Genomic DNA, 13,446 nt, shown 5'->3' with positions numbered 1-13,446 from the left:
CGTGCTCGGCGCCGTGCGGGGGCGGGCAGCAGGCGCGGCGCCGCCGCTGCCGCCGCCCGCCCTGCGCCGGCGCGCCCGACATGCTCCGCGCCTGCAACGTCCACGCCTGCTCCGGTACGCACCTATATTACGGTACTGCGACCCGCTGGGCGCGTGGGGCGCGTGCTCGGCGCCGTGCGGGGGCGGGCAGCAGGCGCGGCGCCGCCGCTGCCGCCGCCCGCCCTGCGCCGGCGCGCCCGACATGCTCCGCGCCTGCAACGTCCACGCCTGCTCCGGTACGCACCTATATTACGGTACTGCGACCCGCTGGGCGCGTGGGGCGCGTGCTCGGCGCCGTGCGGGGGCGGGCAGCAGGCGCGGCGCCGCCGCTGCCGCCGCCCGCCCTGCGCCGGCGCGCCCGACATGCTCCGCGCCTGCAACGTCCACGCCTGCTCCGGTACGCACCTATATTACGGTACTGCGACCCGCTGGGCGCGTGGGGCGCGTGCTCGGCGCCGTGCGGGGGCGGGCAGCAGGCGCGGCGCCGCCGCTGCCGCCGCCCGCCCTGCGCCGGCGCGCCCGACATGCTCCGCGCCTGCAACGTCCACGCCTGCTCCGGTACGCACCTATATTACGGTACTGCGACCCGCTGGGCGCGTGGGGCGCGTGCTCGGCGCCGTGCGGGGGCGGGCAGCAGGCGCGGCGCCGCCGCTGCCGCCGCCCGCCCTGCGCCGGCGCGCCCGACATGCTCCGCGCCTGCAACGTCCACGCCTGCTCCGGTACGCACCTATATTACGGTACTGCGACCCGCTGGGCGCGTGGGGCGCGTGCTCGGCGCCGTGCGGGGGCGGGCAGCAGGCGCGGCGCCGCCGCTGCCGCCGCCCGCCCTGCGCCGGCGCGCCCGACATGCTCCGCGCCTGCAACGTCCACGCCTGCTCCGGTACGCACCTATATTACGGTACTGCGACCCGCTGGGCGCGTGGGGCGCGTGCTCGGCGCCGTGCGGGGGCGGGCAGCAGGCGCGGCGCCGCCGCTGCCGCCGCCCGCCCTGCGCCGGCGCGCCCGACATGCTCCGCGCCTGCAACGTCCACGCCTGCTCCGGTACGCACCTATATTACGGTACTGCGACCCGCTGGGCGCGTGGGGCGCGTGCTCGGCGCCGTGCGGGGGCGGGCAGCAGGCGCGGCGCCGCCGCTGCCGCCGCCCGCCCTGCGCCGGCGCGCCCGACATGCTCCGCGCCTGCAACGTCCACGCCTGCTCCGGTACGCACCTATATTACGGTACTGCGACCCGCTGGGCGCGTGGGGCGCGTGCTCGGCGCCGTGCGGGGGCGGGCAGCAGGCGCGGCGCCGCCGCTGCCGCCGCCCGCCCTGCGCCGGCGCGCCCGACATGCTCCGCGCTTGCAACGTCCACGCCTGCTCCGGTACGCACCTATATTTCACCTAGCTCGCGTTCGCTTGGGGTGGCATCTGGTATTAGATCTGTCCAATTTTTTTTCCAATGTCATTCTTCGCACTCTCTCAGCAAAATATTAAGTTGTTGAGCAAAATATTAGACAAAATACAGATTGGACAGAGAAATTGGACAGGTGGAATATCACCCTTATTAGCTGCTCTCTAATCTTCAAACTCTCCCCTGTCGACGGTCGGAGACTTTCTCTAAATTACGCGACAAACCTATAGTCGCAGAATAAATAATAGTACTAGGTACAGAAGATTCACTCTCTAACAAAACGCGTCTATTACGATTAGGTTAGGACAGATATGACCGCTAGATGACGACAGCGCCACGCGCGGCTTATGGCTAGTCACCAAAACTGTTGTGGGACGGATGTACTTGTAGCTACCTGTAGCAAAGCGACGAACACGCGGAGTGAGCCCCGCCTGCTATAATTCACATTTGTTCCAGGTGAATGGTCGTGCTGGTCGGAGTGGAGCCCTTGCACTAGCAGCGACGGCAGCGCGGGCTGCGGCTCGGCCGGGCGGCGCTCGCGCACGCGCACGTGCCGCTCGCGCGAGGGCTGCGCCGACGCGGGCGCCGCGCTAGAGACCCGCGTCTGTGTGCTGCCGTGCGCAGGTACTAAACTACTGTTACACTCATTTTGACTCTTGACTGGCTATAGGTGGTTTGCACCTGTCCAATGTGTACCAATTTTGTCTCACATTTTGCTTAATTATGCCCACTTGCACCATTCCACTAACCCGGGACTAAGCGGTTAAACCGTTAACCTAGTGTCAAATTGTACTAGTAACCGTGGTAACGCCAAGTTTAACTGGTTAACCCCGGGTTAGTGATATGGTGCAAGTGGGCCTTAAATAGTAAGACGCAATAACATTGGACCAAGACATTTGGCAGATGGAATACAACCCTATGATCAAAATTAATGAGTTGCGTTGTACACCATTAAACACTACAGCCCATGTTCATCCTTAGAAACCATTTTAGTAAGTAAAAGTCCTAGACCTGGACGCAACGGATACTGATAATCACACTATATTACTACCGGTTACCGCGATTTGTCTTATACTTCATCTTGGGGTCGAGATGACCTGTGGCTGGCATTAACCGCAAACGAATCACATCATCTTTTTTATATTTAACCCAGACGCCGCCCCCTTTCTCCTTTAGTTGATGTTAATAATGCTTTTGACCGGATTGGAAATGTTTAGGTAAGGACTTAGTAATACCTGACGTTTTTTTATTCAGAATCGGAAGGCAACTGGAGCGCTTGGGGCGAATGGAGCGAGTGCGAGAATAACGAACGGACACGGCGCCGCAGCTGCGACAGCGGCGCCTGCGCCGGCACCATGCTGCAGGTGGCCCCCTGCGACAGCGACGACATGAGCAATGGTTAGTTCTGTACCAGCACAGAGTAAATAATAGTACTAGGTACAGAAGACTCACTCGCTAACAAAACGCGTCTGTTACGATCAGGATAGATATGGCTGCTAGGTGGCGACAGCGCCACGCGCGGCTTATGGCTAGCCACCAAAATTGGTGTGGAGCGGATGTACTTTTAGCTACCTGTTGCAAAGGGACGAAATCGCGGAGTGAGACACGCCACTGCACGGTACCAGTTACAACGCCCGTTTGAACAAAACCTCTTGTAAAAAATACACATATAATTTCCTGATTCCGCCACACAGTATCGAGCCATATCGAAAAAAATAAATGCTGCGCAAAGTTACTCGATTAGTAAAAACGAGCTTCGTCCGAGGCAAAGAATACCTGTATTTCTCTCTCCCGTATAATCAAGTGTTACTTACTTACTGTGTTTCTCGTGTTTTTATTTCTATGTACAATATAGTAACTATACACATACTTAAATACATACATACATAAAATACTTAGGGCATACTGAAAATTCCTGGACAGGGCACTTAGAAAAAATAGGTCGTCTCATATATCAGAATCCAGAAACTTTCAGTATGGCCCACCAGCATTCATACATATTAGAGTGCAACGCCATCTACTTTTCACCCTCTCAAAGACATGTTTGTTCACAGAACTATACGCGCTGCCCGCGTACAGCGACAGCGTCGAGATGGCGTCGTTCGTGAGAGCGGGAGACTCGCTCAGCGTAGGAGGCATTGTTGGCTGCGTTGTAGCCGCCTTCGTTATGGGTAAGAAATATATATTGCAGCTTATTGTCAAGGCATAAAGTTTACGATGTGAAAATTTATATTTAAATTGAAAGAGCGCAAAAAATATATATTTATTTTTCGTAGAGACAATAAACGTCTAGTTGTCTAGTACAATGTTTTGGGTTTCAATCGCTTTAAATGACATTATTAATTTTGAATGTTGTATTTGCCTGTGCTCTTGACCTTCACTTTATTAGTTACGCAACATTATCGACAGATGGCGCCAACGAGTCAAGTTGGGTTGAATTTCGTTACGATCTGGATTTTCACCAATATTAACTATATTAATTTTGAATAAATAATTATATTTAATTCTTAAAGCTCTACTCTTGTACGGTATGCGAGAAAATGTTATAATATTTCTGCTTTTATTAATATTTTTAACAAATTTCGTAAAACGCGCTATTGAAGTTTTAACTAGAGTTAGTATATAAGAAAATGCGCACTGTGTCTGCCCGTGTCTATTGAAAGGAGAGACGGTTAGCACTCCCCTTGACAAGGATGGAACACACAAAATGGTTAAGGGCACAATCTTGACCACATTTTTTTGTTATGGAAATTAATTACATAATTATACGTTTTGTTGCGGTTTTTGTGTTCGATGACAATAAAATATTTATGTTTTTGATATCTATTTAAATATTAATCGAATTTGTTTAAAACTAGCAAACAATATTATTTCGCGAGTTTTGATGTTCTTGTACCTAAGTCGGTGTCTAGTTATTTGACCGCAAATCGTCGTGTAAAGAGGAAGAAAAGAAAATCTACAATATCTTGCCTATATCGATTCGAGATTCTGCCCTCAGTATTAAGTATTTCTGTACTTATTCTTTAAAATTTTAGTGATGACCTAGGGGCTATTCATAAATTACGTCATTTCAAATGGGGGGGGGGGGGGGTCTGAACATCGGATGATGTTAGCATGACGTAGGAGGAAACGGGGTCTTTCGCAGCATGATTTTTGGATGATTTTAGGGGGGGGGGGGGTCACAAATCGATGACGTAATTTATGGACCCTATATTCATTTTTGTTTGTTTCAGGCTGTCTAGCTTGCTTGGCGGGGGTGATATACATACAAAGACGCGGTACTCGCTTACCGTGGCGACGGTCGACTCGTGTTCCTTCAAGCCCACATTACATTACGGCCAAGCAGAACAGCTATGTCACAGTGCCGCTCAAAGATGTTGTAAGTATTTTAGTCTTAATATTTTTTTCACTTGAGCGTCTTCACATTGGATGCGGATCCGCGCATGACACGCACGCATACAACATATGTATATACACGTGCAGTGTTGTCTCGTTCACACACCGGAGCGGCGTGAGGATACGCATCTGTGTAATAACTGCATTAAGGATGACTCACGCTAGACCGAGCCGAGGCGTCCGACACGTCATTTTTATGACGGCTGATCGGTGATCACGTGGTGCTTTCCATAGAAAACGAAGCGCCTGAAGCTCCGGCCCGGATCCGGCCCGGTCTAGCGTGAGTCATGCTTTAGCCTGCAAAAAGTCGTATTTTTTTATGATTTAAGTGATATCTATCAGTTACCAATGTTATTATGTCAACGTACAGTAAGGGTAACATTCCATTTCCAACGACAGCTGCACTACTGACAATTTTACTATGGAAATTGACAATGACAGCGACGCGTTCAGTACCGGTAGTGCAGCTGCGGTTAGAAACGGAAAGTTACCATAACGCACAAATAATCTGACTCAACTAGTTTACATTTGCTCCAGCCTCGCAAAGCAAAGCGCCAGCCATCCTTCACGGGCATCGGCAACTCGAGCGGCATCCTGCTCTCCAAAAGCAACAACATCTCCAACGCGAACAACCACAACAACACCGCGACCACGCCCAAGCTCTACCCCAAGGCCATCGCCAATGAATACGACTCCATGGGGACGCTGCGGAGGCATTCCAACCAGCCCAATAATAGGAACAACCTTGACAGTGAGGAGGACAAGTTTTATTAGCTAGCCTTAGCTCGCGGGTCTACCCGTTTAGGTTCCAATTTTAGACAATTTGTCTATTTAGTGAGACAGCCTCAGAGCATGCGCGCACTGCGATTTAAATTTTTGCGACACGATTTTAAAACCGCGCTGTAATACATATTTTCTTGTCGCATGTGCGCGCACCGACATAATTATAATCACATACGTTGCATTTCTGCGACAAAATTATCGCGCGACAAAAAATTGTAGTGCGCGCTTGGCCTTAGAGTGGTATTACCCCTGTCCAGTGTCATGCCGTCTCATTCTTACATTAAGCAAAATTTCACAAAGGAATTGGATAGGTGGATTACCACCCTTAGTTAACTCATAGTCATAACTTACGCTCATGACTTGTTGACTCAGGTAGTCAGTACTAAGCATGACTGTTACAGGATAAATAGCGATTTCGAATTTAGACGCGAGTCTAAACTTGACTTGCTTGAAAACTCGGGTAAACTTGATGAATATTATTTCGCGCTGCTGTTGTAGCTGCTTCAACAAAAACGAACAGAAAAACGCCTTCAGTTTTATATTGCAGTCTAAATATGGCGGAAACGTGACCATGTCAAGGACGTAGTGCTTTATTAGATCTCTGATGGGAATATTTTATGGGGTAATATTAGCCTTGTGTCCGTTTGGCGAAGACACATGACACTGGTTGTGTACAATTTTGTATTACAACCGTTGGGATTTGACGTTATGTGCCTAAATATGGGTATTAGTAGATAATAAGAAATAGTGTTATTTGCCAATCCTTGTTGGAAACGAAGAATGTTTCTAAAAGTATTTTAGAAACAACTGATGCCGTTAAAAAATAAATCTTGACATTTAATTATCTTTAATATTTTGAATTTGCCCTACTACTTACGGGTTGTTAAAAAAGATTTTGTGTAAGTTGTTTCAATGATTCCTTGTATTGTTAATGTGATAAGCGGTTATGAATGAATGAGTGAATTTCATGAAAAATCCAGTGCCATGGTGATTAAAATTGATAAATATAATCTATTTTTATATAAAATCTAATGTAAATATAATTTCTACTAAAACTAGGCATTTCCAATATGACAAAGCCAATCATGTGCCATGTAAATAAGATAGATTTAAATGTAAATATTAATTATATAAGATATTATATCAAATATATATTTACACATAGTCCTTAGTACAAATTCAGGTGCCTTGGGATATTATGTATACATACAATGATTTTATATACGCAAGTTATAACTGAAAACTATAGTTTTACTTATATTTTGAATGTTGACAACTCAACATTTAGCTTGACTCATGTTGAGTCGAAGTATTTTATATTATTATATTTTGTGTTTTAGTATTTAAGGTGATCTGAGGTAATTGTGTCCGGAAGGGAAACTCGCATTCTGTAGAATTACCTACAATTAGTACATAACGATACTAAGTCCGAATTACCTATTCGCACGTGTGTCGTACAACATTTTACAGTTCATGTGGCCCTGTAAATTTTCGAAATAGGAACGTAAAGTGCTAATTAACGCACTACTTTAGTGTTAGTTACAAAATTTACAGGGCCATATGAACTGTAAAATGTTGTACGATACACGTGCGATTAGGTAATTCGGACTTAGCGCCATATGTACTTACAGCAAAAATATGGAAAAGGTGACGTGCAATTCTAGAGAAGATGAATACTTACACCTATTTTTGCACTCGAGATTTTGGTAATTAGAAAGCGCATTGTACTCCGTGGACGCAATTACCTCAGACAAATATGAAAAAAATTAGGATATATTTAGTAAGGCGACTGATTGTATGTCAAAGATGTGCTAAAAATGCGCTTTTGCATAGGAGTCGTTTTTTTTTATTATTTTATTTTGATACCTTCGGTAGTACACGGAGATAACTGCTCCACGATATATTTTTGTATTTTTATATGAAACAATATTTTTGTTACATTTTGTTTGTCTATGAATTTAGTTTGAAAATATTTAATTTTCGAGAATAACAGTCCCTACCGTCAACGTTGCACTTGAGGTCTTAGAATGCTGTTCGGATGTTCGGATATGTCTGGATGCTTGAATCTTGAGTGTGAATCATTCTTCATTGTATAATTAGGTGGATTTGTGGTATTTTAAATTCGATTTTCTATTGTGGAAACTTTATGTGCGTATTTAGTTGTGTAGCTAGTTCGAAACTTCAACTATAGTTCGTTTTTTAGCATTAGAAAGAACTCGCAAGAAGATAAGCGATCTTGACAAGTCTTTTAATAGATATATTATATAATTAAAAATCAAAATCTATTACTTATGAAAGCGGAAGAATATAAATGATCGTATTAGATTCATAATTATTACATATTTGCCTTACTTATTTTTAAAATGTGTTTTTCAATTAAAAGACACATCAAGATTGTTTACCTTATTTCTAATGCAAAAAAACGAACTATAAATTGTATCAATACTTTATTATGTTCGCTACATACAACATACTCGAGGCGACTCTGTCCGACTGGGATTGTGACGTATGAAAGGGTAATGCATTATTTTAGGCAGACACCTTTGCTTTATCGTATTATAATGTTGAGGCTTCCTCGCATTAACTCACCGATGTATACTAGAGATTAGGCCTTGTGTAACTCGCCGAGTGCCTTCATTCCTGACTTATATTATTATACAATGTTAAAGATTGATGATGTTGTTAGCTTCTACTTAATAACATTAAAGACTGTCAGAAATTTACCTGATTTTTTCTTTCACTGTATACCTATAGTGTAGCTAAATTATCATCTAGTTATACTAGATCTTGCGATTATAAATATTATAATAGAGAAAAGGGAACGAATATTGAATGGATGAAATTGCACTCACAGGTAAAAATGTGTTTATATATCAGATGGCAGGGACCCACATAATAAAAGTAATTTAAATTCTTAAAAAGTCATAAATCAATACAATAAGTAAGTATTATAACGGGGTAAGTTCAAAATACACGCTTAATGTGCAAGATTAATGTACAATGGATACATTTTTCTAAGGCGCGATAATAGGTACCTTAACTACAGTAGTACTACATATTACTTATTTTGTGCCTAAACTAGAATATTATTACGGTTTCGTAATAGTAAATGTTGCAAATTCTTGTCTTCGACCGCGGTTGGTTCAAATCTTCCACAAGGCAAATTTATTCATAAAAATCTTTAATTATTTCTAATTAGGTACCTATATAAATACTTACGAATACTTAGGCTACTACGGCCTAATACTAGTAGATTGTGAACTCAAAATACTAGGTTCTTGGTAAATAACATCGGGTCAAACGGCAATATTTACAAAACGTAAGAGTAAAAAAGATTTGTAGAATGGAAGCTTAATTATTAATAAACTCACTGAACAACATCAAAAAGAATTAAATTAAAAATTTCTTTCATGTCTAAGTGAAATTTCCCTCGGGCCCGAGGTATCAATTCGCACATAATAGCTAATATGAAATCTGCGCCCGTAATCATGCTGCGAGATCTAACTGAAACCGCTCCTAATTAAAAAAAAAAAGCGGTAAACGCAATCACTATAATAATAAAAAAGCGACCAAGTGCGAGTTGGACTCGCCCAGAAAGGGTTCCGTAGCAGCAAGTAACATAATATGCAATAAAATTGCGGTTTACGATTTATGACGTATTAAAAAATAGTACATTACTACAGAGGCCGGGACGAAAGGGGTTGCCGGCCGAAGACATATAGACGGCCGAGCGAAGCGAGGCCGGATAGGTCTGAGCGCGGGCAACCCCATTTCCCGCCGAGGTATGTATAGTGCTTTTCTCAAACATGCAATGAAATAAATAAAATAAAAAATCCACGAAACCCAAGTTTTATTTATAGAAAAAACTAAAAGTAAACAACCCAAAATATAACCAACACGTACCTATATCATTATCACGCGTATGTTTTACACGAGTCGTGTATTTTTACTACCCGTATATTTTCATGTATCTTTGATTTTTTCGCCTTGTATCCGTCTGACTGTCATTTTCGTCACATAAGTTTACATAGTCTTTCATGTTGATATCATGTTTCACATACATCGTTGCTTTATGCATGGAGTAAATAAGTATAATTTCCACACTGTTGACGAATTTGTAGTTACATTCATTTAAAATATGCCACAAAACTGTTTCTAATAAACTGTAAGCTATTTTGCTTAGTTTCTCAAATAATAAAATTGCCATAAGCAACCTTATACATACTTCGTCTTTGACTTGGCGGTAGAGGCAGCAAGTTATTTAAAATCAATTCTGCTTACGCTGCCAATTCCAACATCTACGATTACAATTAATTTCATTATTTCGTCGGAACTCATATTAAAGTAAAAAAATCAACAACGCACCATAAATCCAATAAAACAGAATGAAAATTTTTCAACTTTACCTCCATAACAATTTAAAAAAAATAACTACGCGTGTTTGAGTAGACCTTTTTACCGCTTACGTTTAGATGAAATATTTTAAATGTTCTTATTTGTGTAGTTAAATTTATAATTTAAAATTATAAAATTTTGTTAATATTTAATGTATTATTTATTAAGTTCATGTTGATTTTAAACAAATAAAACTGCTAATTATAGCAAACATTGTTTTTTGTTTTTTTTTTATAGGCGTAGTGGCAGTGTCATTACGAACCATAAAGCCAATACTGCCTCTAGTTTTTTTTATGGATGAATGCCACGATGCTGTGTCACAAATATCTGTGAAATGAAAATTAAAAAAGAGGACTTTGCCGGCCTAGGCCTGCAAGATTTGTATGAAATTCCATTAAATACCTTTTGTCCTAGCCGCACCTGAAACGTCATACTTCGCAGCCTATTATAAGGAACATAACCTCAATATTTCATTGCATGTTTGAGAAAAACTACTTACTAGATCTCGTTCAAACCAATTTTCGGTGGAAGTTTGCATGGTAATGTACATCATATATTTTTTTTAGTTTTATATAATTCTCTTACTCGTATTTTAGAAGTTACAGGGGGGACGGACACATTTTACCACTTTGGAAGTGTCTCTCGCGCAAACTATTCAGTTTAGAAAAAAATGATATTAGAAACCTCAATATCATTTTTGAAGCTAGATACCCCACACGTATGGGTTTGATAAAAAAAAATTAGTTTCAGTTCTAAGTATGGGGAACCCCCAATTTTAATTGTTTTTTTTCTATTTTTGTGTGAAAAACTTCCTGCGTGGGATCGAGTAGTCTGTAATTTAGTCGCTGGTGTTGGCAGAGCCGTGATTTCTAGCGCAATTACCCGAATGCGGTTCACAGAATACATCTACGTACCATGTTTCAACAGTATAGTTCTTATAGTTTCGGAAAAAAGTGGCTGTGACATACACGGACAGACAGACAGACGGAAAGACATGACGAATCCATAAGGGTTCCGTTTTTTGCCATTTGGCTACGGAACCCTAAAAATTCACCTCTATAAGGCAAAAGTGACGACAATCCTGCTGCCGCACTAAGTAGGTAGGTACCTATAAGAGCAGTAACTCATTTTGAAATGTCATTCAATTGTATACCTTGTACCTACTCGTACGGTATGTTCTAACAATTGAAAGAGATTTCAAAATGAGTTACTGCTCTTTGATGTAGTGCTAGAGTAAGTGCGGCAGCCTGCTAAACCTGAGTGGCAATATTATTAAGTACCTACCTGAGTGATTCTCAAAATAGTGGCATCTATAGGTTAAAGTTAACGAAAAATATTTTTTTCAGTTATCATTTAATTATGAATGAAGCACCGTCGGAGTTTTTCATTAGCATAAATAGGTATGCATTATAATTATAAAATCATGATACCTGATCTCATTAATTTCCTGTTTCATTAATTTACCTGCAGGAGCACTCTACGTAGATGTTTTTAATCGTACCTATATAAAATACATTGGCTTTAATCAAATGGAAAATATTAATTCATATCATATCCAATTCCAGAATTTCACAGATGGCTTAACCTGTAAATTAGTGTGACGTCAAGCAATACACAGGTCACGTTAATTAATAGTCAGTAAATTATGTAGTATACATGTCCTATCAATATATTCCTCACAAATCAAAGGCAAGTAGTTTGCCAGGATATTGTCGAGATAATATAAACAATACATATTGATGAGCATGTTAGACAAACGTTGGCCCTAAGTTGAATTCAAGTCTAAAAATATTATACTAACATGATAGCATTCATAGTGCATCCCTTTTGCACCAATAAGCACCTATTATCATTTTGGCGTTGTCCCGGCTTTTTTCCACGGTTAACGGAATTATGGGGTCCGCTTGGCAAATAATCCCAAGAATTAGCGTAGGTACTAGTTTTTACGAAAGCAACTATTATCTGAGCCCAGAGGGTAAATTATGTCTTATTGGGACTGCGACTGGAAAAGCGACTGGTAAATATCAAATGATATCGTACCTACATTATTTCCGAAAAACTGATTTGTACGAACGCGAACGCGAATTGAATGTCGCGTACATATAAACTTTTTTAGGTGAAGGCCAGACCTTCGGTATTAACGCTTCCGTTTCATGGGCCAGACCCCGCTACAAACAACGGTTGCTACGCGGAAGAAGATGAATCGAATCTAATTCAGCAGGATCAAATTTTCAAATCGAATTTAGCAGGATCAAATTTTCAAATAGAATTCAGCAGGATCAAATTTTCAAATAGAATTCAGCAAGATCAAATTTTCAAATAGAATTCAGCAGGATCAAATTTTCAAATCGTATTCAGCAGGATCAAATTTTCAAATCGATTTCAGCAGGATCAAATTTTCAAATCGAATTCAGCAGGATCAAATTTTTAAACTCTAAATTTGCCTCTTTGTTATTGCGGTTGGGGTTTACGCAAAGATAGCACAGTCAGCACAGATTCCGGGAACACAAAGACATACTTTGCCCACAGAGGCAGCAAATACTTAACGAAGGCTTGAATTGTGGGTCGATATCCACACATTATGTATGTGCCTGTAGAGTGTAGATAGGTACGTATTTAGTAGCAACGTATTATTTAATATTGATTTTGTTCACGTCAAGGACTACCTAACCTTTAAGCTAACAACGTTTTCAGTCTTTTGGCTATTATTAGGCCAGAAAACCTATACATATTTATGTCAACAATGTAGTAAGACGATAATCTTAAAAACGCGTTCACAAATTTAATAATGGATAGATTAACGGACAGTTCAACGATGATAATTGGTGGTTAGATTAATAATATTAACATTTAAAAAAAACTCCAGGTTAAGTGGGTTGGTTTCACACGCCTGTCCGATTTCTAAGATCAAGTTCGCCATAGATTTACTATGGGGCGCTTGATCTTAGAAAAGCGGAGAAAGTATATAGTATACCTATTTGCATTATTAGCATATACTTTAACAAGTTCAACTTCGACTATTGGCTCCATATCCGCAAACAAGCAAGTTCTTCCACTTGATTCAATTAATGGCCCCGAGGGAGGCCCAGAGCAAACATATTTCCCAAGCTGGTCAGCCAGGCAAATAACTATCGCTGTTTATTTTTGCGTTAGATCAAGTGTTGTTGGGAATTTCTTTTTCCACTGCGGATAATAGCGGCCAGGAACTCAATCATTAATCATGAATCATTGGAAGGAAGTACGCAGAGGAAATTTGCAGTTGTAAAAATATGTTTATCTATAGATTCAGAAATTTTGAACGTTAAAATATAAATTAGACGATTGAAATTTTAACTTACATTAAACCTTGCAAACGACACTTAACGTAGGTACCTAATTGTGTATGACTTTTTCTTTTTGTTTGATTTTTGCTAATTATGATGTCTACTAAGGTAGTCAGAG

General features: G+C 41.9%; 1 protein-coding gene, 1 long non-coding RNA gene and 1 other non-coding gene across 3 annotated transcripts in view; 2 read left to right on the top strand and 1 right to left on the bottom strand.

Moving 5' to 3' along the window:
- The window catches only part of LOC134667905 (semaphorin-5B), a 55,196-nt gene extending 48,305 nt beyond the window's left edge, over nucleotides 1–6,891 (top strand). Inside the window, exons 17-21 of the mRNA XM_063525318.1 lie at nucleotides 1,888–2,055; nucleotides 2,686–2,829; nucleotides 3,486–3,602; nucleotides 4,665–4,810; nucleotides 5,365–6,891. Coding sequence (XP_063381388.1) covers nucleotides 1,888–2,055; nucleotides 2,686–2,829; nucleotides 3,486–3,602; nucleotides 4,665–4,810; nucleotides 5,365–5,601 — 812 coding nt within the window. The 3' untranslated portion in view covers nucleotides 5,602–6,891. The remainder of the gene's footprint in view (nucleotides 1–1,887; nucleotides 2,056–2,685; nucleotides 2,830–3,485; nucleotides 3,603–4,664; nucleotides 4,811–5,364) is intronic.
- Nucleotides 1–13,446, bottom strand: part of LOC134668106 (uncharacterized) — a 518,821-nt gene that overhangs the window by 137,160 nt on the left and 368,215 nt on the right. The gene's annotated exons all lie outside the window — the stretch shown is intronic.
- On the top strand, nucleotides 4,081–4,172 carry LOC134671743 (U6atac minor spliceosomal RNA). Its single transcript, XR_010099269.1, has one exon. It is a non-coding gene; the product is annotated as a U6atac minor spliceosomal RNA (small nuclear RNA).

The sequence above is a fragment of the Cydia fagiglandana genome, chromosome 1, assembly GCF_963556715.1.
Source record: "Cydia fagiglandana chromosome 1, ilCydFagi1.1, whole genome shotgun sequence".
Lineage (NCBI taxonomy): Eukaryota > Metazoa > Arthropoda > Insecta > Lepidoptera > Tortricidae > Cydia > Cydia fagiglandana.
The sequence above is the reverse complement of the archived record's forward strand: the minus strand, read 5'-3'. Positions and strand labels throughout refer to the sequence as shown.